The 27,182-nt window shown below is 35.9% G+C and overlaps 1 protein-coding gene and 1 long non-coding RNA gene across 4 annotated transcripts; one reads left to right on the forward strand and one right to left on the reverse strand.

The window, feature by feature from the left end:
- Window positions 1-3,185: 3,185 nt before the first annotated feature.
- Window positions 3,186-22,820, forward strand: LOC124400932 (sodium- and chloride-dependent GABA transporter 2-like). Of its 3 annotated transcripts, none has more exons than XM_046872758.1 (16): window positions 3,186-3,332; window positions 3,727-3,941; window positions 4,303-4,437; window positions 7,176-7,316; window positions 8,848-8,944; window positions 9,304-9,363; window positions 10,572-10,701; window positions 11,453-11,587; window positions 13,981-14,084; window positions 14,233-14,357; window positions 15,749-15,861; window positions 16,842-16,979; window positions 17,613-17,715; window positions 20,864-20,964; window positions 21,379-21,525; window positions 21,894-22,820. In XM_046872758.1, the coding sequence occupies exons 2-16, from the start codon at window positions 3,740-3,742 to the stop codon at window positions 22,059-22,061; spliced, it is 1,899 nt and encodes a 632-aa protein (XP_046728714.1). In that variant the 5' UTR covers window positions 3,186-3,332; window positions 3,727-3,739; the 3' UTR covers window positions 22,062-22,820. The 3 variants fall into 3 exon arrangements, with proteins under 3 accessions (XP_046728714.1, XP_046728716.1, XP_046728715.1); XM_046872760.1 differs by having other exon boundaries at window positions 9,307-9,363; XM_046872759.1 differs by having other exon boundaries at window positions 3,204-3,332; window positions 3,735-3,941.
- On the reverse strand, window positions 17,843-21,489 carry LOC124400935. Its single transcript, XR_006928497.1, has 2 exons — window positions 21,354-21,489; window positions 17,843-18,419 (listed from the first exon to the last, which is right to left on the reverse strand). It is a non-coding gene; the product is annotated as an uncharacterized LOC124400935 (long non-coding RNA).
- Window positions 22,821-27,182: the final 4,362 nt, after the last annotated feature.

Raw genomic sequence — 27,182 nt, forward strand, 5'->3', positions numbered from 1 at the left:
AAATGGTCGTGTATAAAAAATATCTGCATAAATAATTTATATATATATATATATATATATATATATATATATATATATATATATATATATATATATATATATATATATATATATATATATATATACATATATATTGTATTATATATATTGTACTTATATATATAATACTGTATTATATACTGTATTTTACATATATAAATAAAATTAAAACCTTTAACACAACATATTTATTCATGACATCATGATAAATAAACTCTACTGAAACACAATTTTTCTAAACATTTGTTTTACTGACGCACCAAGTCTCAAATCAAGCACCAAAATCTTTCATAATGCACACATTTAACAATTAAAACATAGCAAAAGCTCTGTTTGGTGTCCTGATGATTTACGTAATTTAAAACACTTTAATAACTTTAAAACATTTACAAGAATATTTTGTCTTCATGCTCCAAAATTCACACACACACACACATATATATATATATATATATATATATATATATATATATATATATATATATATATATATATATATATATATACAGTACATTACCTTGCCAGATTTTCTTATGCATACCACAGTGTGCAATCAAGATGAAAGCAAAGCAGGTTTACATCAAAATGAAAACTGTTCAATTGAACAAGTTATACATTTATCAATTAATAAATGTGCTACAAAAGCAAAGCCAAAAGTGAGGGTGGTGAGAAAAATCTCCCTGAGACCACAAGGAAAAGTTAATATGATTACTGGATATGTGGAAATACTTGATCAGTAATAAGTAATCAACCGGACAGTGATACGCAGGAAATCCCATGGATGTCGGTAGTGCACTCAGGCCGAATTTGTGTATCATTTTGCCCAGTTGTGGGCAAAACCTACTCTAGATTCAAACAGAGGTTGGGTTATGATTCCGGCTTTGCATGGACTCATTGTGCAGACAGTGTTTTTTGGCAACTTGGAGTATTGACAGATTGCTATAGATAGCAGGGGTCCCCAACCACCGTATCGGACAGTGGATCATTTAATACATGCACAAAAATAATAAAAATGTTTTACGTTTTGTGTTATTTCCGGTTAATCACAGTTTCTTTCTATTCATTGATAAAGCTTGTAATGATTCTGCATTATGTGCGGTTGGGTACCCTTTTCCCGATCTCCTTTTTCTTCTTGTTCTTCTTTCGGAGAAGCAGGAGAAGGAGAGGAGGAAGACGTCTACAGAGACAGCAGAGAAAGGAGAAGTGTAGGAGAGTGGAGGTTTGGGTGGGTTCTTTAAATGTTGGTACTATGACTGGTAAAGGGAGAGAGGTAGCTGATATGATGGAGAGGAGAAAGGTAGATATGCTGTGTGTTCAGGAGACTATTTAGAGGGTGAGTAAGGCCAGGAACATTGGAGGTGAGGGTTTAAACTTCTTTAATGGTGTGGATGAAAAGAGAAATTGTGTAGGGGTGGTCCTGAAGGAAGAGTAAAAGTGTAGTGGAGGTGAAGAGAGTTTCTGTTAGAGTGATGAACGTGAAGCTGGAAGTTAAAGTGGTGATGATAAATGTCATCAATGCTTATGCTCCACAAGTGGGTTGTGAGATGGAGGAGAATTCTGGCGTGAGTTGAAGTGGTAGATGGTGTACCTAGGAATGAACGATTGGTGATTGGGGCAGAATTTAATGGGCATGTTGGTGAAGGGAACAGAGGTGATGAGGAGGTGATGGGTAAGAATGGCTTTAAGGAGAGGAATGTGGAAGGACAGATGGTGGTAAATTTTGCTAAACGGATGGAAATGCAGTGGTGAACAATTATTTTAAGAACAAGGAGGATCATAAGGTGACGTATAAAAGTGGAGAAAGGTGCACACAGGTGGACTATGTTCTATGTAGGAGATGCAACCTGAAGGAGATTGGAGACTGTAAAGTGTTGGCAGGAGACAGTGTAGCTAGACAGCATCGGATAGTGGTCTGTAGGATGGTTTTGGAGGTGAAGAATAAGAGGAGGAGAGTGAGGAATGAAAGAAGTATAAGATGGTGGAAAGGAGGAAGTATGTAGTATGAGATTCAGAGAAGAGATCAGGCAGGGGCTCAGTGGTGAAAAATCGCAAAAAATAGTAAAACAGTACATTAATTATTTCAAAAACAAAAATTGTGTTGTAAACAGAGACAACAATCCAAAACATTTCTTTCCAAAAATCCTTTGCATAATTACATTTTTTTAAAAAGTGATCGTTTATTATAATTACTTAAAAGTAAAGAATTGAATTTTATAGTTAAAAGTATTTTCATCTTGATACATTTGCATTCATTAATCCACAACTGATCCCACAAAAAAAAACCTTTTTCTCACATTCAAAACAGAAACAATTAAAACTGATGGTCATAACTTTGTATTGTTGAAATATAACGCACAATTTCCTGTTTGTGTTGAGAAGAGATGACGATTTGACTTGTTCATCTACTAGGAGAATATATTTACTATATTTTGACTCATGCAACCACTGATAAAGCTTTATAATTCTGGGTAGCTTACAGAATAAAAAGCACTAAAAACAAGAATAAAATCTCATAATTAAATGTTTAGTAATAGAACACGAAAAAAGAGGAAAATGCGTGTCTATGAACACGAGTCAATAGATACAATTTCGTGCCTATATCACGAAATGCCGTGAGACTGGGTTGCCAGGTTTCACCCAGTCCTATAAACTTTCTTTTCCACTCTTGCAGATACCCTTCTATCACAAATCACTCCTGCCACTCTTCTCCACCCACTCCCCCCTGCCTGCACTCTTTTCTTCACTTCTCTAACACACTCTCCATTACTTTGCACTGTTGATCCCAGGTACTTAAACTCCTCCACCTTCTCCACCTCTTCTCCCTGCAACCGCACCACTCCACTGCCCTCCCTCTCATTCACACACATGCACTATGTAATAATTAAATGAAGAATAAATCAAATGTATAATATTATGTAATGGTATAATAATAATAATAATAAGAAGAATAGTAAATAAACATGCCCTTTATTGTGTTTAGTTATGTGCCTAACATTATCAACCCCCCACCCTTTTGTGGAAAAAAAAATTGTCTTGCGTTAAACTGGTCTGTGGTGCCAAACAGGTTGGGGACCACTGTCCTGAAGGACAATGTAGATACCCACGGGCCACGCACAGCCCGCATGTTTTTTTGGATACGCCCCAATGTGTTTTAGCACGCCTTTCATTTCCTTCTCTTTCCATTCCTCAGTCTCGCCGCGCCACAGTTACTTTCCGACAAAACCTACTCCATGCGCATTTTCTTCTTTGAGAGCTTCCGAGGACTCCATTAGGATCTACAGCGAAGAAGTCTGGTGAGACATTTTTCTCATTACTTTATCCAAATGCATGCACTGTGCTTTACATGCAAAAAAAAAAACAACTTCATATAAAGTTAATTATTTAAATATTTTTTTTTATAATTTAATGTTTAATTCATGTAATTAATGTTGTTTTGTTTTTGTTTACAATGAAACAGTTATTTGCACTTTATTTTGCACCTGCACTTCATACACAAGCTGTCTAATTTAATGCAGTCATGCAGTTTAAAGCAAAGATTCAGCAAAGTGTGATCCTACTGAACAGGACTGCTGCAAGTTAAACATGTGCATGCAAAAGAAATATGGTAAATGCATAACACTACTAAATGCAAATAAAGTGTGACTATGTGTGTGTGTGTGTGTGTGTGTGTGTGTGTGTGTGTGTCAGAAAAATAGAAAACATGCCAGAAGCCAGAGGAACAGACACCGTGATCGAGCCTGCTGATGATCCTCAGTTATGGAGCGAGAAGGGGAAAGGAACATCACCAGAGCAAAGAGAGAAGTGGGCCAACAAGACCGAGTTTCTGCTGTCCATGGCTGGTGAAATTATTGGCCTGGGCAATGTGTGGCGCTTTCCTTATCTGTGCTACAAGAATGGAGGAGGTGAGGGTGAAAGAGGGAGAAACAGGGTGGTGGGAAATGTACAGGATTCAAATGCAAGATTCAGCAAATGAAAGCAAGCTTAAACAGGCCAATAAACTGGTTTTACATGCATTAGCAAGCCTTTTGAAAAGCTCACATGGTTCATGCCCACACAGAATCATACACTTATCAAACTAAAACACTTTTTTCTTTAGTTTCTGCTAGAAACAGAAGCCTCGAAACCAGACTTTTTAATATCATGCCTTTTATTAAGAATAATAAGCTGAATTTTAATGCTATTGATTCAATTGCATTCTATTCTTTGTCCTTAAGTACACAAATAATTCCAAGCTCACTTGTATCTTCTGTATGTGTTCTGTAGGTGTATTTTTCATCCCATACTTTGTCTTCCTCGTTTTCTGTGGCATCCCTATCTTTTTTCTGGAGACATCATTGGGTCAGTACACCAGTGAAGGAGGGATCACAGCCTGGAGGAAGATATGCCCCATGTTTGAAGGTAATCATTGCCTTGCTGTCTTTTTGTCGCTCTCGTGACACCGTTATGCAGTGGCCAGGGTTCTCGCCTCATAGCTGCAGGGTTTGCATGAGTTCAGGTTATTTTTGTGTGTGTGTGATGTTTCCCAGCATGTTTTGCCCTCTCGCTTGTGTGCATTTCCTTTGCATTCTTCGGGTTCCTCCTACCTAATAAAAACAAGCTGTTAGATGACCTGGCAACTTTAAATTGCGCTTTGAAGTTGCCCTTACCACATCCAGGGGGTATGAAGTTAGGATGTATTCCTGCTGAGTAAATATTGTGATGGCTTCCAGAGCCACTGAAACCCTGTCCAGCATTAGGTTATTACTGAAGCGGAATGAATAAATGTGACAAGGTCAAATATAGGCTATATAGGTAGACAAGCAGAATATGTCAGTTTACCATGTAAACGCATAAATTATTTTTATACTGTGATTCTGTTGTGTTTCAGTTATGCACTGTGATTTGCATACTAAACATGCATATTGTATTATGCTGCATTTATCATCCCACTGTGGCTGCATACAGTAGTCATGTCTTATACCATTTTGCATTACAGTACATTCGGAAAGTATTCAGACCGCCCCTTAACTTTTTTTTCTGTTTTGTTATATTGCAGCCTGTTATTAAAATAATTAAGATATTTTTTAAAATTATTTCTACACTCAGTACCCTTAATGACAAAGTGACAATAACATTCTTAGAATGTCTGTACATAAAAAAAAAAAAAACTGAAATATCACATGTGCATAAGTATTCAGACCCTTCACTCAGTAGCAGCAATTACAGCCTCGAGTCTTTTTGGGTATGACAAGCTTTGGACACCTGGATTCCACCAAGTTTTCTGCCATTCTTCTTTGCAAATCCTTTTAAGCTCGGTCAAGTTCGATAGTGGACAGCCTGAGGTCCTGAGCGCTGTGGAACAGGTTTTTCGTGAGAATATCTCTGTACTTTGCTCCATTCAGCATACACTCAACCCTGACCAGTACCTGTTGCTAAAAACATCCTCCCCATCATGCTTTACTTTTGGGATGGTATTGGGCAGGTGATGACTATTACATAACTATTAGAATTGAGACCAAACAGTTCAATCTCGGTTTAATTAGACCAGAGAATCTTGTTCCTCACCGACTGAGAGTCCTTCAGGTGCTATTTTGCAAACTTCAAGTGAGCTTTTATGGGTTTTGCACTGAGGAGAAGCTTCTATCCAGCCACTCTGCCATAAACATTTTAGAATTATAGAGGCCACTGTGCTCTTGGAAATCTTAAGTGCAGCAGCAATTTTTCGTAGCCTTTCCCAGATCTATGCCTTGCAACAATCCTGTCTCTGAGCACTGCAGGCAGTTCCATTTACCTCATGACGTGTTTTTTGCTCTGATATGTATTGTAAGTTTTGAGGCCTTCTATAGGGTGGTGTGTGCCTTTCCAAATCATGTCCAATCAATTTAATTGACCACAGGTGGACTCAGTGAAAACAGGATCAGTGAAAACAGGATGCACCTGAGCTCAAATTTGATTGTCAATGCAAAGGCTGTGAATACGTATGTACATGTGATTGTCTTTTTTTTTTATTTGTAAAAAATTTGCAAAGATTTCAAAAACACTTCTTTCATGCTGTCATTATGGGGTAGTGTTTGTAGAATTCTAAATTAAATAATGAATTGAATCCATTTTGGAATAAGGCTGTAACATAACAAAATGTGAAAAAAATTGAAGCGCTGTGAATAATTTTCAGATGGACTGTATGTGATGTTTTTGTGTTTCCTCTTTCATATATTTGCAAAAATTTCTAGAATTCTGTTTTTACTTTGTCATTATGGGGTACTGAGTTAATAAGAAAAAACATTTATTTGAATGATTAAAGTATTAGGCTGCAACATAAAATTTTAAATAATGAAGGGGTTTGAATACTTTCTGAATAAAAGAAAATGCATTCTAGAAGCTCTTGTATTGCCTTTATCAATTCAGTGTGATCATTGAGCCTGTATTGAGTACATGTCAGTTTTTAAGAATGAAGTATATAGATTTCTTTTGCCAGACCACCTGGTGGGCCGACCAAGAAGAGGGATTTTTGGCTATTAATTTGTTGATTTCATAATGTATCATTAAATTAAGTGTCAATTCTGCAGGATAAATTGATTTAATCCATGTAGTAACGTAGCTTTGTAGTGGGCACTCAAATGTTTAACCAAATTATCATAGTTTTTCAGCATGTATATGTATACTATGTGCTTACTGATAGAGAGGTAGGTTAGCAAAAGTTTTGTTGTTTCACAAGGATGTGTGCTCATGCTTAAAATTTTATTGTAGCTAATGCCATTGTTTGAAGGGGTATGAGCATGTACAGTGGCTTAAATGCATTTTTAGCTGCATACTGGCAATATTCATCTCGACTGTAATACAAACATGGTTTGCATGAAACTTTTTTTTACTATTCCTATTTGTACCATTTTCCGGCTCTGAGTAAAAGCCCTGGGTCATTTATTAAGTAGGGACACATTAAATGATGCATATAATAAGTATATTTTATGACTTAGCAGCTCTTATGAAACACAAGACCTTAGCCAAAATTGCACACTATGTCTCAAAGAATTTCATTCCCATGACGTTACATATAATATTACATTTCAAGTGTTGAAAATGATACCTGCTATGTAACCAGCGATGGTCCTTCAAATCTCAGCTTGTCTAACCTTAATTTTAACATCTGGTATTCATAGGAATTGGCATTGCATCTCAAGTTATTGTTGTCTACCTGAACATCTACTACATTGTGGTTCTTGCCTGGGCGGTTTTGTACCTTTTCAGCTGTTTTCAAGCCAAATTGCCATGGATCTCTTGCGACAACGAATGGAACACAGGTATAGACACAGACATCCACTTCAAATAGTTGAAAAGCTAACATGTATAATAGATTGGTCTTAGTTTAAAAATTTCAACCAGTGTTATGCAAGTAGTTCCTCAGCCTTAATTCAAAGGGCTGAAAAGGAGCTTCTATGGGACACAGAGTTGATTTAATGTCATGAAATCTGAGGTTTATTCACAACCCACCCACACACACACACCCTCCGTAACTTCATGACATTAGATATAAGGTCTATTCTGCAATAATACATGTGTACTTTGGAACAATTCTGCAGTTAACCTGAAACATTTGCACTAATCGACTGCCAAGAATATGACGTACTTTTTCTATTGCACCAAATGGACATGACCCTGCCCGCTGCTCCAATATGTTAGTTCTGAAAATGTCTTTCCAGTTCATTACTACTTTAGTAGGCATTTTATAAAACTCAAATAAATAGTTGAAAGTGTTAAAAAGCATTGAAACCTTTTCCCTTGTAGTAACACTAGGTCTTGGTTCTTTGACTTATGTGTGATTAAGCAGGTTTTTATTTGTTATTGGTTGTCATCAAGTTGAAGTATTTTTTACAATACTTTACTGTATGTAAAACTGCAGTTATCTTATGATTCTGAATTAAGATACAATAGAACCTAAGCAGAGGTGGCAAAGGTACACACATCCTTCACTCAAGCAGAAGTGCAGATCCTCATGTTTTAGTAGACTCTTGGAAAGGTTAAAGTACTGACTACACTTTTTCACTCAAGTTAATGTAAAGAAGTTTGGGCCCTGACATGTACTTAAGTAAAACATAACCATTACTACTACCTTTGTCATACTGGTAACTGGACCTCACGTCATATTAATATATTAATACAAAATAATTTTTCATTTTGTTATCTAATGAATGTATGCAGGCTGAACAACCACCATATAGAACACAAGCAGAGAAAAGATTATGATCAGGTGATCAGGAATGTCTCTGTTCTCAGTCATGTTTAAATCACTGACTCTCTCTGTCTCATCCACGTTAACCCCAGACTTCTTGTTGCTCTCTACGTCTGTGGTGCATGATAACCAGGAAATGATACACCAGTGGTAGGTTAAAAAGGCAAATAGATTAAAACTAAAGTTACGAGCCTGGTTTAAAAATGTAAGAAGTAGAAAGTACAGATAAATGTGTAAAAAATTATGAGTGAAAGTAAAATTTTGTCCAAAAAATAAATAGTGAAGTAAAATACTGATAATCTACTTAAGTACAGTAACAAAGTATTAGTACCTCATTACATCCCATCTCTGAACCTATGTATCTAGGGAAATAGTGAAGGCCCCAAGAACTCAATGATAGGTCTTTTAAAGTAAATATATGCGTAGGTGCTTGTAAATGTCTGAACATGTCTTTTCCTGATGAATGCGATCCATTTTATTGGTCTACACAGAACAATACATCCAGTCTGCTCACTATATACTTAAGTCAGCATTGAGTTTGCACAAGAGAGTAATCCTGCTTTTGGATTTTCAATCCAACTTAAAGTTTCCTTTGTCCACAGTATCTTGTCGCACGTATAACAAAAGCATGCTGCACTCTGGCCTGCACAGGGAAGATGCTGATTGGTCCTTTTTGTACAATGAAACATACAACAACAGGTAAACATAGCCACACCTGAGAACACAATCATTTTTCCAGTGTCTCATAAAGCTATATATTGAGTGGAATATTGTACAGTAAATGTTATCTAGTTACCAATTAGACTCTGCTAGATTAGACTTTTGTTTTGATTTAATTTGAATGCCATGATTGTGAAAATTAAGAAATAAAGTTTACAGCTTACCAATGTAATTTTAAAACAAAGCTTTTATTTTGGAATTTCCTCTTTTTTCTTTTTTTGATCATTGAGTTTTCATAAAAGAAAAAAAGAGAAAGCACAGAGAAAATTATTTTGTGGCTTAATTTCTACAATTTGGGGGCATTTATGTACATACATGCATCATGTTTTTCCATACAGTAGCAGATTTGACATGTCTGCAGAATACAAGATTGTCTCTCCAGAGGAGGAATTCTGGCTGTAAGTTCATTTAGAAAATCATATTTTTGAACATGATTTTGTTTTGCCCAGAAGCCACTGTTATGCATGTAGCATGTGAAGTAAATATCTAGTGCACAGAAAATTGTGACAATAAATGACCCAGAAAAAAAAAACAAAAATTAGGTAATGATCTTTAATGCCTTCTTGACAAAGAAAGGGGTGTGGGGGTGTGTGGTGTGTGTGTTTGTGTGTCTGGGGGTGGGGGGTGGGGGTGGTTGAGAGCTCACGCTAGGTGTCCTTTTCTCAGCACTAGAAAGTCAAAATCCTAATTTGCTGGAGATGTAGGACTGTAGGAATTTGAGATTACAGGGGAATATGCAGGGAGTAAAAAACTGTCAAAGAAAACTGTAGAGGAATTAACTATGAGGATGAGTTTCTGGCAAAAATTTGGTATTTCACAACTCATGCACAAAGAACCATGCAACTATGTAATCACGAGCCAAGAGAAACAAATGCTCTTTTATACAAAAATAAAAAAATAAATAAAAAAACCCAAAACCTGCTTAGAAATCTGATCTAATACTTGTTTATTAAAATGTTTAGTATATAAAGCTATAAAAATTAATAACTATGTTCAATGCTAAACAGGAATCTCATAAATGTACCAAATGTTTTTATTTTTTTACTTTCTATAGGTTTAAAAAAGACATTCTGCAAATAATGGAAATTAGTTGAAGTACATTCGAAATCTAATGCAGTTAACGATTATAGACAACATACACACACTTTAGAATTGGCTAAACATTAGGCCTGAGTTATTTCCAAAGATAAATTGCATTTCCCTTCCCACTTTTAACTTAGACACACTTTGTTCTTTTTCTAGGAAAATGTACATTTTACTCTCCACATTCCTGGTTGCACATATGGTTGGGAAAAGGGGAATATTACTGCAGGACAGTTTGTTGTGAAAGACATGTTAATCTGTTGTGAAGCTCTGATCTGGAACCTTCTAAACTAAACTTGGGAAGTAAAACATCTGTATCCATCACGCCATTGCCATTGTTTACAATTTGGGGATGGCGACATTTGACATGTATATAAACCAACATATCCACCCTGTTCCATTTCCGGGCAGAACATTCAGGCGGAATTGTAAAGTTAAGCCAGAAGTCAGGAAGTTACATTTAAATTACAATTCCTACATATGTCTATTACATGTTTTTTTCCATGTAACTGTGTGTCCTCAGTTATCGCGTACAGAGAATATCTAGTGACGATTTTCTCGGTCCACCCCACTATGACCTGACACTCTGTCTTTTGCTGGTGTGGATTATCTGTTACTTTTGCATCTGGAAAGGAGTCAAGACTACAGGCAAGGTAAACATGCGCTGACGCTATCTTTCACACACACACACACAGTGTGACCCTGAGCATGAACATCAACCCCAGTTATGATGAAAATACACGTCAAACAGATAAATGAAACCCTGATTACACTTTGTAAAATGTCATGTTTATTACATGTTAAAGACTTTAATGACTTTTTGAGTAATGTGGAACATATGGGACTGGGACTATGTTTATATCCTGGGGGATGGTGCAGAATGGTGATAAGCTTCTGTGGTCTTCCTTAGGAAACTTAAATTGCTTAAATGCTAACCTCACTGGATGTTTTCTTTTCTAAACAAAGAAATAACCAGGCTACAAAAACCAAATGCTTTAAACCCTGGGTTAATAATCTGCAATTTCTATAGACTATATGTGTGCATCTCCGTAACCTTATTTGTTAGCTAGACAAATATCAGTACAGTAACATGCACTTAGTTATATTAGCTTTTTTTTCTAATTGTCTTGCTCTTTTGTAAAATTGAACAAGATATTAAAACCTCAGACATAACTACAGACTGGAGCAGTGTTCAGATCTTATGAAGGATTTGCATGTATGAAAATCTGACAAAAATAGAGGCATGTCTGATCCAGTTGTATTTGCCAGGATTATAAATAAATAAATATATATATAAAAATGTAAGATAGAAAAAAGATTTTTTAAAGAAAATGAGATGTTAAAACAATAACTGCACTACATTATTACAATTATGATATTTATAATGTGATGTGTCTCTTCAAGGTCGTCTACTTCACAGCCACATTCCCATATGTCATGCTGCTGATTCTGTTTTTCCGAGGAGTCACTCTACCTGGAGCTGGAGTAGGAATTAGCTATTACCTTTACCCTGATATCTCCAAGCTTGCCAATCCTGATGTAAGTGTTTACATATTTCTCAATGAGCCTGAGGGCTTAGTAACTGATCTGGGCCCGTTCAATGTACACTTCCATGCACAATTCGTTCTAAATTATCAGTATGAACATAGAAATAAGTCTTACTTTATACAGATGACTGTGATATTTCAATCAAGCCAAGGAAATGTTAGTGTTACGCAATATTATGGCCACAATGAAGGATCGGTGTACAGTATGTTTTGAGTAGTAAGTAATGAGCCCAAACAACAGAAATGTACTGTTCATAATTTCCTGTAGGGCTTATAGTTATTTGAGGGATTAAATTACAAAACTCTTGAAACAGTTTAAAATAAAAAATATATATATATCACAAGCTGCATTTATTTGTATTAATAATTATTTTTATTATTTAAATTTTTTTGTATAATTATTATTATTATTATTATTTGAGCCCTAGCATCTGTAAGACTCGTTCATTAGAGATATAACATACATACATATATCAATGAATGATGAATGCTGACTACTGTTTATGATGTTGTCTGTGTTTCTTCACCCTTTCGTTGACTTCCTGTGTACTTGATTTGGGGCTCTTTTTTGTCCCATGGATTTTCATACTTTTCATATCTGGGCTTTCTTTGACCATGGCTGTCCACACTGTATTGACACTGCATTCACATGGCAAATACAGGCCTTCTTTTTAAATCAAACTTGAATATTTTGTACAGTCTAAGGCCGCACAACATGCTCTTTGTTCCAGTTCTTCACGAGATAATTCGTAGAGTTAGTCATTGACCACATTCCGCTTTGTGCTGGAAGTTTTCTTTTGGTTTTCCATCTGGTATTATCCCTGAAGTCAATAAAATTAATGCTAGCAGGGCAATAGAGAGAAATGCACAGGAAAGGGTGTGGTGCAAATCATCTTTTATATGTTTTGTATCTATTATTCTGGGCAGGAAGCACTGTTTAGGGTGCTGAAGCGATGACAGGAATACATTCAGAGGATAAGAAATAGCAAAAAGAGAGATTAAATAGACAAGGATTTGCTTGTGAATGGTTAGCAAGATAGGCTGGAACAAGAGCACAAGCAAAGCTGATGTTTGTGTCTATAAAAATTGGAAATGCCTCAGAGGGAATGCTGGGGCATGGTGTTGTACCATCCTCAACATTTGAATGTCTTTACGCAGAAATATATCAGTGAAATTGCATCCTCATTACAGGTTAAACAAAATCCTTAATTGTTTCTTATTCAGTGTTTGTGGTGGCCCAGGAAAACCTTACATTGTCAAACTATAAATATTTCTTCATGCTTTACAGAATTTGAAATATGTTATGCTCTGTTTTTACATGCGTCTTAACAGGAATTTATGTTACACAATAGGAAATAAGTCACTGATTTTCAGCACCACCATCCTCTCTTCACTCGACTGATCTCTGTGCATTCTTCAGTCATTTAAACATTTTGAAACATTGTTTCCCTAAGCTGTACAACTGTGAACTGAGTGCAAAAGTGCTTGTCTCTATTAAAATGTTGATGAGCAGGAGAAACATTTGATAGATTGAGAGGTGATATCTATGGCATCCAAAACATTATGAAGTCATGATAAATATCACACTTGGTTTAAATCATATTTTATTGTATTAGCATAAACCTTTACCCTTTTACCAAACCTCATCGTATTTCTGCAAATTATTTAGGTTACAGCAAAGCAATCCTTTAATATGGTCTACATGGTCCAAAGAATGGCAGTGGAGTCCGTTTTGGGAATTGTTCATCCCTTTTAGATCACACTTCATTTGGTTTTACATTTATCAGGATTTTGATGCATGAGAATATATATATATATATATATATATATATATATATATATATATATATATATATATATATATATATATATATAGATAGATAGATAGATAGATAGATAGATAGATAGATAGATAGATAATGTGTTTATTCACAAGCTTGCTCATTTTTAATAGACTTACATTAGACAACTAAAAATAGAGGAATACTGTATATAACGTTGATTTCTTCTTTCATCTTCAGTAATTTGGGGTCAGAGTTGTGGTCAATAGTAGAAACACTGGGTTCCAGGCATCCAGACCCTAGAGCTGTTAGGCATCAGTACACACTAAGGAACAGTTAATTTTTTCTGTTACTTTTAATGTAATCACACAGAGGAAGTGGTGAGAGGGAAGGAATGGAAGACTGCCAGCTTAGCATGCTGACCAGATGTGCAACTGAGCTGCATACACACATACACACACACACATGGTCATGAGGTCTACAAATTGCACAATATCTGCTGAATATGAGAGACAGTCATTGCCAAGTGCACTCTGTGTTCCTTTTTACCTATTTTCTATGTTTTGTTCTTTTCTCTTTCATGCTTTTCCATTTCTTGCTTTAGGTTTGGCGTGATGCGGGAACCCAAGTGTTTTTTTCCTATGCTGTGTGTCAGGGTGTCCTCACCGCTTTGGGAAGCTATAACAAATACCACAATGACTGCTACAAGTTAGTGCCCCTTGCCACTAACTAAACATGCCTATGTTGTGTGTTTCTGATTATATATTAGCATAATTAAGAATTTTCCTTCATGCTTTGTACATCCGCTTTTGAATAGTGTGCATACTGAATAATTTGTTGTCTTCTGTACAATCAGAGACTGCATCGCTCTCTGTGCCCTGAACAGTGGCACTAGCATCTTTGCAGGCTTTGCTGTGTTCTCTATCCTGGGCTACATGGCTCATGAGCTGTCCTTGCCTATGGAGGACATAGTGAAATCAGGTAGTTTTTTGGGGGGGAATATACATATCTTACCAGGCTGTAGTATCTGAGTAGTTAAGGCTGTGAGCTAGAAGAATGTGATTTCAATTAATTTACGATGCTTACCCAACCCATAACTAATTAGTATTTTCTAAATATGTTCTGGGTTTTACAAATGTCTTTTTTTATATTGAGGTTCATACTTACTGTGTAAAATGTAAGGGATTACTACCTACTGACAAAGAATTTTGATTTTATCTGCATGATTAATAGAAATTATTTAAAGATTTCTTACCTCATTTCTTAGTCATAACTTCTTAGATGTACTACTATTACTTCTACTACTACTTCTACAACTACTACTACTACAACTATTACTTCTACTACTACTACTATTACTTCTACTACTACTACAACAACTACTACTACTACAACTATTATTTCTACTACTACTATTACTACTACAACTACTACTACTACTATTACTGCTACTACTACTAATATTACTTCTACTACTACTACTACTACTACTAATACTACTACTACTACTTATACTACTACTACTACAACTACTACTACCATTACTTCCACTACTACTACTACTACTACAACTACTACTACTACTACTATTACTGCTACTACTACTACTACTACTACTACTACTACTACTATTACTACTATTACTTTTACCACTACTATTCCTACTATTACTCTACTACTACTATTACTACAACTACTACTACTACAACTATTACTTCTACTACTACAACTAACTACTACTACTATTACTGCTACTACTACTATTACTACTATTACTTCTACTACTACTTCTACTACTACTACTACAACTACTACTACTACTATTACTGCTACTACTACTAATACTACTTCTACTACTACTACAACTTCTACTATTACTCCTACTACTACTACTACTACTACTAATAATAATAATAATAAAAATAAAAATAATAATAAACATTTAAAAAACTGTTTTGAAAAACAAATCAATGTGTTCAGATTCATTGACTTCTGGCAAAAACAGACCCATTAATGCCTAAAGTGATGAGAATGAGTTAACCCAGCTCTGGTAGAAAATCAAGTCAGCAAAAAAGAATAAGCACTTAGTAATTCATATCAGGAAAACGAATAGACTAAATTCAGCCTCCAGAAGGCGCTTTAGTCCAACACTGCAGCAAGGTGTTTGCGCCAAGTTTCTTTCCCCAGGTAATGAGATAAAACTAATTTAATCCTTCAGTTATTTCACTGCACCACTGAAAGTAATTTGAAATCTACTGTTTCATTTTGCCTGTTTTATGGAGCACAGCAGTGGAACGTACATAGTAAGAAAGCAATTATCATAATACGCTCCCTGATATGACGAGCTGTCATTGCTCTGAACTTTTTTGCAGGTCCCGGCCTGGCGTTTATAGCGTACCCTAAAGCCCTGTCTCTTCTCCCAGGCCCTCAGTTCTGGTCTGTCCTTTTCTTCCTGATGGTTCTCTTTCTTGGACTAGACAGCCAGGTACATTTTGTAAAATGTTTAAAAAATGGATTATTGCTAAACGACGGGCTGTGAAGCTTTTTAATTATGTTTACTTTTAAAGCTACTTATGTTCGCTTTAGAGGTCATTTAATATACGCATAGGTCCCTCAAAAACATAAAGAAAGTTTTTTCTGATATAATGAAAGCTTTCTCAAGAAAGCTTCTTTAGGTCACAGCACTGCTAAGGTCTTAAATTGCATACTTTTTATATTATCCTAGACAATATCTGGTGATGCAAGTATATCTAGTGTTTATATAACAGAAAAGAAAAATACAGATAGAAATAATTAACTAGATTTATCAAACAAAAGAAGTGATGAACACACTCTGCCCTAACCTGTCTGATCATTTATTATGGAACAGAAGGGAATGGAATGAAGCTGATTAAGTGCACAAGACTGTTTCTGTAATAAAACTGTTATTCAATTGTTAATTAAGAAATGAAAATACATACTGTCTTGTATCACTGAATGTCATCTTGTTTGAATACTGTAGATCTGCATCTGTTTATTTGCTTTAATTACTGTGTTAGATTTCCAAGTGAGCATGGTGAAAGCTCTTTGAGATATGTAAAGCCAAACCAACTGCACCTTGCTACAAAACAGGCTTCAAAATATACTCGCAAGCCCTAACTCAACTTCCTGAGATGCCATGATTAGCTAATGTTACTCTGATTGACAGGGGAGAAAGAGTATGTAGGCAAGAGAGAGTATGTGGGTGTATCTTTAATACATTATATAAATAGTTAGTATTTACCCTTGTTAATACTTAGAAATTATACTCTTTGTGATGATATTTAAAGATTTCTTACCTCATTTCTTACTCATAACTTCTTAGATGTGCAGTAAACCATCTTTAGAATATCACAATTCCTGTTCTATTGACTTTACTACTAAACACAAGATGTATTTTGAAATATGTCTATTGGTTTATTCATATGAACAATGTTTGTGTTTTAGTTTGTGTGTGTGGAGAGTCTATCCACAGCACTCACCGATGTTTTCCCTCGAATTCTGAGGAAGCCAAAGCGCAGGGAGATTCTGGTGTTGCTCATTGCCGTGGTCTGCTTCCTGCTGGGTCTTCCTCTGGTCACTCGGGTACTGAATACGAGACATTCATACATTTGTAGCATCTGAAAGTCTGGTTTCACTACAACAATGGGTTTATTATAAGAACCTAATACTGTTTTTTTTGTTTATTTTATTAGATTTTTTTTTCCCAAAATTGCAGATTTGGTTTTAAAATAGAGTTTAAACTTTACTTGTAGTGAAGATATATAAAACAGGGAAACACACTTTTAGTTCAGCCTGTAGTTTCCAGAACTTTTAAGGCATCTATGGCATTTTTGGCATTTCAGCTGATGCCCTTATCCAGAGCGACTTACAATTATCTCATTTATACAACTGAGCACACAGGAGCAGCAGCTTGGTGGTGCTGGGATCGGAACTCTTGACCTTCTAATCCCAGGCGTCATAGCTTTTTTCAAGGGGTTTCTCAAATCTTATGTGAGATTTTCTCAAAAGGACATTTAATTTTTTTCTCTCTGATTTACGATGGTCCACCATTTGAAATAATATATTGTTGTAAATATTAAATATCCGCTTACATGTAAATAATTTAGCAGACACTTTAGACCCTATTGTATTAATAGTTTAACTAAACTAAAAGCAAAAAAATTTAAAAATAACATGGTGTATATTCATGTGTGTGCTTGTCTCTCTTTCTCTTAGGGTGGACTTCACCTCTTTAAGCTGATAGACATGTACGGACCCAGTGGAACAAACCTGCTCCTCATCGCCTGTTTCGAGACGGTTGTCATTGCCTGGGTGTATGGTAAGCTTTTGTAAAGAAGGATTATATGTTTATTCAATTGTTTATGTGGATTACAGTAGAGGGTTTACAGTAGTTCAGGGATGGAAAGAGATTACAAAAACATTAAAGAAGAACCTTTCAGCAGACCTGTTTTCATTTGTTCTTTATTTTTTTTGTTCAAAAAAGTAAACATGTAACCACTAAACATTATAAACCTGCATGAAGCATAAACTTACAGCATAAGCATCCTGTAAAAACACAATTTTGTTCATCCTGCATTCTTACACACGTTTCAGTATATTACTTATGAGATCAAACTGGATACACATGCCCCATTTGTTACCTAGTGAGAAGGTTTTGATAATAGGGATGAAATCGGGCTCCTGTCTCATTATCTAGCTATGTTCTATCATTCATTTTAATTTAATTATTGTCAGAAAAAGATTAACTACGTTATATGCTAATTTTCTGTGTCAAATATGTTTGCTAATGGAGTGGGAAAATTCTGACATAGCTTGTGGAAAAGCGAACATGAAAAGGCAATGAAAAGTTAGATCACTGCTTCATTTATTCTCCAGACTTTCAGGTTTTTCTCCTCAAAAAGCAGATCCTAATTGTAACAAGAGGCAGGATTCAAATGCATAAATTCCACGTGGTGGTGTTTTTTTTTAGGGCTGATCCAATAATCTTTGCCAGTATTCCAGAGAACCATAAACAGGGAATATCTGTAATTACAAAAAAATGGTCAGGATCAAAACCAGCTAGCAGAAAGCTAGGAAACAAAGCCTCAAAGAATAATACAATAAGAGTTCACAATAACACAAAAACAAAGGAGTAAATAGGCAAACCAAACCAATCAATGGTTGAGAAGATTACAGGTGCAAAAAATCAACACACCAATGACAGGACAGAATCACAACAACAGTGTGTCAGTATAACCCCACATAAAAGGTTTAAATATACTACTAAGTTCTATTGTAGCTCTTATGCACAATTTACAGTAATTACTTCAAATTCGACATATTTGTTTGGTCAAGTGGCATTCCAAGTGTTTCTCTATTTTGTATGAACACACTGGGCTGTTTTACTGTGTGTATCACTTCACTCATCTGTGTTTGCCATGTATCGTTCTGCATCCTAGATTGTAACAGTTACTACAGTACTGTTAGTAATATCATGAGAGGATATGAAAAAATATATATATACTTTTTTTTAGGAAATTTTAACTTAAAATATGAAACAGTTGTACAGTTTTCTTTGAATATACAATCATTTCGGGTATATTTTTTGGTATGCAATTCGAAATGTTTAGAAAATATATATATTTACTTCCCATTAGCTGTTAGAATATCCATCACTCTTCTGGGAAAATGTTCTACTAGATGGATTAGTGTTTGTCAGTGGAGATTTCGGCCATAAGGTCACAAAACAGACTTTAACTTCACTACATTTTAGAGTCAATTATCTTATCCGAATAATCATTTTTTTGCTTCATGCATTCGTCTAAACTATTGCAAAAGGCAATAAGATCAGAAATTGAAACTAGAACTGAAACCTGAATCAGCTTGTGAGTACAGTCAAGAAGGCGCTCAAACCAGATGTTGCCTTTAGAACTGTGGCATTTTGGGTGTTTCTGGGTGACAGAATATTTTGGTGGTGTTAGAACCACAGATACAGTACATACTGTACCTTACGAGTGTTTCTTCACTCTTAACAATCAGGGGTAGTGTTTGAATAGCTCTATTAATTATTCCAAGTATAAAGAATAAAGAAACAAATGATTGGCTGTGTTTGCCTTGTAACGTTCTACATCCTAGATTGAAACAGTTACTACAGTAGTGTTATTGAGATCATCAGAGGATATGGAAAAATATACTTTTTTTTTTAGGAAATTTTAACTTAAAATATGCAACAGTTGTACAGTTTTCTTTGTATATACAATAATCTTGGGTATATTTTTTGGTGTGCAATTCGAAATATTTAGAAAATGTATTTGTAATATGCTAGATTACATTGTCATTCTCTTAAATTATACTTTTAATTGCGCTGAGAATAACTGTGCAGGTACAGTTCAATCTTTAAAACTAATATGAATCCAGAAAAAAAATTTATGAAGCATTTGGAAAGGAGGCTTCAGTTTTCTTGGAAACTTGATGCTACTGTGTAGCTCTTTGGCTAACACTGGACTTGAACTGTTTATCCATTCATTCATATATTTATTCAGTCATTCATTCATTCATAACCAGTTCATTCAAGTTCATTCAGTTCATTCACCTCTTCGATTTCATTACTGAAGGCTATTTTAGCAAGTTATACTTTGTTAGCAAAGGTTATGCCTGCAAGTTTGAATAGTTGCCACTTCCTGGGCAAACAAAACATGTTTGTTTTAATATTAACTACCAATTTCCCAGGTGTTTCAGTAGTAAAACATCTGAGACTTTTAGAAGAAATAATTATGAAATAATGATTATAAAACAAGAGTCACCATTAAATCTCTTAATATATCCAATACCAGTTTGAGATTTCTGAGCATTAGTTGTTTTTTTCCTCCTGTAATGCACAAAATAATCTCACAGCTGCCAGTAGCATGCCAACCATAATGTTTAGTGTTATGAGAATAAACAGGTTTTATAACTTTATTGCATACAGTTATGTGTCTGTTACAGTTATTGTACATCAGATAAAAGAGCAAAACCTTTTGACAGGTGCTTGTTTTTCAGCTTGAATAATATGTTGGCTCAGTTAATTGTCATTTTTTACGTTTGCGTTTCGCCTGTGGCACTTATAATGATTAAACTATATAAAGACACAATAAAACCAAGGTCTTCATAACATTTTGACTAAGTGTTTTTTCAGATTTTTCAGTTTTCAATATGTTTTCTAATATCAGGCTTAAAATACAATGCATTTGCAAAAGAAATAGCAGCAAACTAGGTTTGGGCCTTTATAAGCTTTATTAAATATTAGTCAAGCCTACAAAAATTTTAAAGTGAATGTATTTATAGTTGAACTTATCCTATTTTTTAATAAAAAAAGCTTATGCAAATAAATCTGTATAGTAAATGCTGGGGATCAAATTGCTTATTAACAGGAGCCGTGTGTCAGTGAACAGGAAAAAGAAGCCAATTCAGATTGACTAAAATAAAAAAAAATATCTATCATGCTATAGGTGTCGACCGTTTCACTGATAACATCGAGGACATGATAGGACATCCTCCCATGCCTGCGCTGAAGTATTGCTGGCTCTTCATCACCCCATTAATTTGTGGAGTATGTTTAGTAAATTCTTTTTTCTCTCCATTTTTTCATTCATTGCTCTTTTTAAGAAGTTTTGCTTAATGTCTCATTGATGATAAATTGTTATGCAGTCAATAAAAGATCATTTGGATTCAAAAAGACTTACATATGAGCCAGAATTTAAGCTCAGACCTGTTTTGGAGCATGATTGCTAAGCTGTTTTTGCCAATTGAACAGAAATAAGCTGTTCAATATAAATAATAAGAACATTATGTCTTACAAATTAAGCAGTAAAAACACTAGCCAATTCAAATACAATAAGAATAGAAGAGTGAACAGAAAAATTTTTACCCCTCAGATAGTGAGAATGACTATGGTGTCTAGTTTTCTTATGCATTTTCTGTCCCACTCTTACACTCTACCTTTCTCTTTCCTATGCTATCTCAGGCCACTCTTCTGTACGATCTGATTAGCAGTCCATCACTCAGCGCTTCAGCAGACTTCGTACCCAGTTGGGGTTCTGCAGTCGCTGTTCTGCTCACACTCACACCGATGATCTGCATCCCCATCTTCATCCTGGTTGCCATCAAAAGGGTAAATCAGCTATCTAACAAACGCAATGACTCAACAGGTTTTGCATGATTTGGAAATCTGAAACCTGTTATATTAGTGTTGCTTTTTTAAGATTTATGCACAAAAATACACAGATTTAAAAACATTTTTAGAGTTTTAATTCTAATTTAAAAATGCAATTGTTGGCAAATGTGTGTGGTATGAAATACTTTTATTACAGTTTTAATACAGTTATTGGAAAAAATAAACGTTCTGTCATTTTGCCAATGAAATCACGGCACCCTTTCACTGATTATTTTCCAATAACAGCTTATCTCCTTGTCCTTTATGCTTTATTTAAATAAGTTAAAGCATTTACTTCTACTTGTCAATCATCTTATACTTGCCAGGGTCCTAAATTGATAGTACCCTCTGCGGACCTGCAACAGCGCAACCCAAACAAGCCTCGGCTTACGCTGTGTAAGCGCGTCATCTTCGAGAGTCAGACTCTTTCTAACAAAGAGGGAGACAAAGCTGCCGAAGAAAAAGCCCTGAAAGAGGTCAACACTGACATGTGAAAGGAAGTTTGACATCTGCAGAAAATCTCTTACCTCATACTGTGTGGATGGATGGATAAATGCACAATCTTTTTATTAGATGATAAAACCTTGAGTGAAATAAACCTCAAATTTAATTCACAACTACAAGAAACTTATGTTGAATGGTTTAAGGTATTGGTTGTTTTTCCCCCTTTCTTTTATTTTAAATGAACAATATAAGCACATTTAATAAATTTATCTTTTGGGTAAAGATTGATTTGACTGATCCAAGATCAGCCTAGTCATTTTTATATCGCTTTTGTATACCACTATTATACAAACATGAATCTGTATTCATGTTGATATACTGTATGTAACCAGAATTTGTAATAGCTGTTTGAAACTGGTGTTTGTACATGACAAGCTCTGCTTTTTTATTTAAACTGTATTTTTTTTACATCTAAGCAGCACTGCTGTACAGAAATACATGTAAAACTCCAGTTATAGTATTGTTCTAATATTTTAGTTAGGTCAAATATCTGTCCTTTTTCATGATTTTATGGGAAATTTTCTTATTTTGTATTGTGTTATTTGTGCTAAATTGCCCATGAGTGTGTATAGGCATGGGTGTATGGTATGGTTCCCTGTGATGAACTGGCTTGCCACCTAAAATGAATTCTCCTGTCCATTGTTAATAGGATTAGCTCTGAATCCATTAGTATCCAGCAAGTTTTGAAAATGCAATCTTAAGAATTGAATCAACAATAAATATTTGGGCCAATATATGTAATTTCTAAATGTTTTGGCTCAGGTGAATTTCTTCCACTACATAATAATCATCTTCCTAAATAACCTCTAATCAAGACAAATGAGGCTAAGCATTTCTATAAACAATCTCACAAATAGGAAAAAAACTATGCATACATTATTACCTGTACCCTGGATTTGTGAATAAGGTGGATAAGTGCTGGATTTCTGTGATCATAATTCTGTAGTGTAGGTTTAATATGAACAACATTTTCCAAAGGTACTTGTACTTTTTATGCCCAGATGCTGATTTATGAATGCTGATAATCAATTAGACTCATGCCTTACAAATAAATTGTTTATGATTAACAACTGCAATAATTTTAGATATTTTTTCTATTAATTATTTTGGTTTAGAAAGTCATCAGCCTCTGGGATATAGGATGCTGGAGCAGTAGCTCCAGGAGGGGGCAGTCTTTTACCCTTTAAAAGACAATGAAATTTTATTGAGTCAAAAAAAACAAAAAAAAAGGATTACATTCATTTTTTATTTACTGTTAAGATTTGGAGTTATGAATATTAAATTGCTGGTTGAGTTCATGCTTAAAGAAAACACTAGAAGTGTCTATTGAACACAAGGAACTAGTAAAGGATAGTTTTGTTTTATCTAGCTACAAATATCCTTTATTTTTTTTTGTAAAAATTTTCTTGGATATGCAAAGAGAGTTTTTATGTATTTAGTCTTTCTTGCACCCTAGACTGTTGTGTGTTGACATAAAAAATTGATGTACTGCCATTTTTTTTACAGTTCCATGACAGTTTGCACAAACAAAATGTGTGAATGACCACATGGTGCCCTGCAGTGGACTAAAATCCCATCTAGTGTATATTTCTACTAAATACTTAAATACCATATTTTTAATAACACGTTTACAGTATAAAATCTCGTAAATTAAAACTACAACAGATATAACAGTAATCACTAATGATCATTAACTTCTTTTTCTTCTTTCGGCTGCTTCCATTAGGGGTCGCCACAGCGGATCATCCGTCTCCATACTACTCTGTCCTCTACATCTGCCTCTTTTAAACCAACTACCTGCATGTCTTCCCTCACCACATCCATAAACCTCCTCCTCGGCCTACCTTATTTCCTCCTTTCTGGCAGCTCCATCTACAGCATTCTCCTACCGATATACCCCATGTCCCTCCTCTTCACATGTCCAAATCATCTCAATCGGGCCTTTCTCACTTTGTCTCTAAAATGTCCTACATGGGCTGTCCTAATAAACTCGTTTATAATCTTGTCCATCGTCATCACCCAATGAAAATCTCAACATCTTCAGCTCTGCGACCTCCAGCGCCACCTGTCTTTTAGTCATTGCCACTGTCTCTAAACCATACAACATCGCAGGTCTCACCACAGTCCTATAAACTTTTCCTTTCACTCTTGCAGATACTCTTCTATCACAAATCACTCCTACCACTCTTCTCCACCCACCCCACCCCGCCTGTACTCTTTTTTTCACTTCTCTAACACACTCTCCATTACTCTGAAATGTTGACCCCAGGTACGTGAACTTCTCCAACTTCACCACCTCTTCTCGCTGCAACCGCACCCCTTCACTGCCCCCCCTTTATTCACACACATGTACTCTGTCTTACTCCTACTAACTTTCATTCCCCTTCTCTTCAGCATGTACCTCCACCTCTCCAGGCTCTTCTCAACCTGCTCCCTTTTCTCACCACAAATATCATCCGCAAACACCGTAGTCCATGGAGACTCCTGTCAACCTGTCTATCACCACTGCAAACAGGAAAGGGCTCAGAGCCGATCCTTGATGCAGTCTCACCTCACCTTTAAACCAGTCTGTCGTTCCCACGTCACACTTCACTGCTGTCACATTGTCCTCATACATTTCCTGCACCACCCTCACATACTTCTCTGCCACACTTGCCTTCCTTATACAATACCACAACTCCTCTCTCTGCACCCTGTCGTATGCTTTCTCTAAATCTACAAACACACAATGCAACACCTTCTGACCTTCTCTATACTTCTCTATCAACATTTTCAAAGCAAATATTGCATCTGTAGTGCTCTTCCTTGGCATGAAACCATACAGTTGCTCACAGATGGTCAACTCTTCTCTCAGCCTGGTCAGGTCTGCACATCTCCCTTATTCTTAAAAACCAGCACACTTCTCCATTCTTCAGGCATCCTCTCACCTTCCAAAATCTTGTTAATACATCCACTGCCATCTCTCCTAAACATCTCCATGCTTCTACCAGTATGTCATCTGGTCCAATTTCATCTGGTCCACTCTTCATCCTCTTAATCACTGATCTCACTTCCTCCTTACTAATCCTATTCACTTCCTTCTTCACCATCTTCACAACCTCCAACCTTCTCTCTCTTATTCACCAACTTCTTAAAATACTCAATCAAATCAATTCAAATTTTATTCAAATGTTAGTCCCTCCATCTCCTCCATCTTCTCAACACACTCTCCTCACTAGTCAACACATTTCTATCTTCACCCTTTATTTATGTAACTTGCAGCACATCCTTCCCAGCTTAGTATCTCTGCCTAGCCAATCGGTACAAATCCTTTTCTCCTTCCTTAGTGTCCAATTTCTCATGCAGCTCCTCATATGCCTTTTCCTTGGCTTTTGCCACATCCCTCTTCACCTGCTGCCACGTCTCCTTGTACTCCTGCCTACTTTTCTCATCTCTCTGCTGATCTCAAATCTGTTTCCACAACCTCTTTCTCCTTATGCTTCCCTGCACTTCCTCATTTTACCACCATGTCTCTTTGTCTTACTTTCTATTTCCAGATGTCACACCAAGTAACTTTCTAGCTGTCTCCCTTATCACTTCTGCAGTAGTTGCCCAATCATCCAACACCTCTTCACCACCACTGAGCCCCTGTCTGACCTCTTCCCTGAATCTCTCACTACAGTCTCCCTCCTTTAGTTTCCACCATCTTATTCTTCTTTCAGTCCTTACTCTCCTCCTCATCTTCTTCACCTCCAAAACCATCCTACAGACCACCATCCGATGCTGTCTATCCACACTGTCCCCTGCCAACACCTTACAGTCTCCAATCTCCTTTAGGTTGCATCTCCTACATAGAACATAGTCCACCTGTGTGCACCTTCCTCCACTTTTATACGTCACCCTATGATCCTCCTTCTTAAAATAAGTGTTCACCAATGCCATTTCCATTCTTTTAGCAAAATCTACCACCATCTGCCCTTCCACATTCCTCTCCTTAAAACCATACCTACCCATCACCTCTTCATCACCTCTGTTCCATTCACCTACATGCCCATTAAAATTCGACCCAATCACCAATCCTTTATTCTTCATACACCTTCTACCACTTAATTCAACTCACTCCAGAATTTTTCCTTCTCCTCCATCTCACAACCCACTTGTGGAGCATAAGCACTGATGACATTTATCATCACCCCTTCAACTTCCAGCTTCACAATCATTACTACACACTTACTGTACTCTTCCTTTAGAATCACCCCTACATCATTTCTCTTTCAATTCACACCATGATAGAACAGTTTAAAGCTACCGCCAATGTTCCTGGCCTTACTCCCTTTCCACTTGGTCTCCTGAACACACAACATATCTACCTTTCTTCTCTCTATCATATCAGCTAACTGTCTCCCTTTACCCTTCATAGTACCAACATTTAAATTGCCCACTCTAAACTCCACTCTTCTACACTTCTCCTTTCTCTGCTGTCTCTGTAGTCGTCTTCCTCCTTTTCTTCTCCTCCTTTGGCCAACAGTAGCCCAATTTCCATTGGTACCCTGTTGGCTAACAATACCTGTGGCAGTCGTTGGTAACCCAGGCCACGACCGATCTGGTATAAAATTCAGGTTTGTGATGCGCAGGTTTTATCCATGCTTGAGACTGGCACTTACAGTGCACTGGGTTGTGCAACCCCAATGGCTGGGTTACTAATGATCATTAACCCTTATAATCTCCTTAAAATTACACAGTACAGTGAAACACTAAATACAAATGAAAACCATAATAAATGTAGAGTAATTAATAAATATGTCTGGAGTACAGCAGTCATATATGTGGAGCATGCTAGCTTGGTAGGTGAACATATGTAGCTGGTCATTATTAAATCTCAGTATCCGTGCAAATTAATCTGCTGTGCTGGAATGTGGCCTTCTAACAAAACACTTGAGAGACATATGATGAAATTTGGGGTAGGTGCAAAAGCAGCAGATGGTGTATCTTTCACTTTTTTTTTTAACAAGTGTATAAATACATCACAGTAGCGCTATAATTATGGCAGTTGTTTAGCTGTCTGAGTTAGTGTTAAAGTGCAAAATGGAATTTGGCCTAAGAATATTCTCAAGACCTCTCTGATGAGAATC

This window comes from Silurus meridionalis, chromosome 18 (genome assembly GCF_014805685.1).
Source record: "Silurus meridionalis isolate SWU-2019-XX chromosome 18, ASM1480568v1, whole genome shotgun sequence".
In the NCBI taxonomy this organism is placed as follows: Eukaryota; Metazoa; Chordata; class Actinopteri; order Siluriformes; family Siluridae; genus Silurus; species Silurus meridionalis.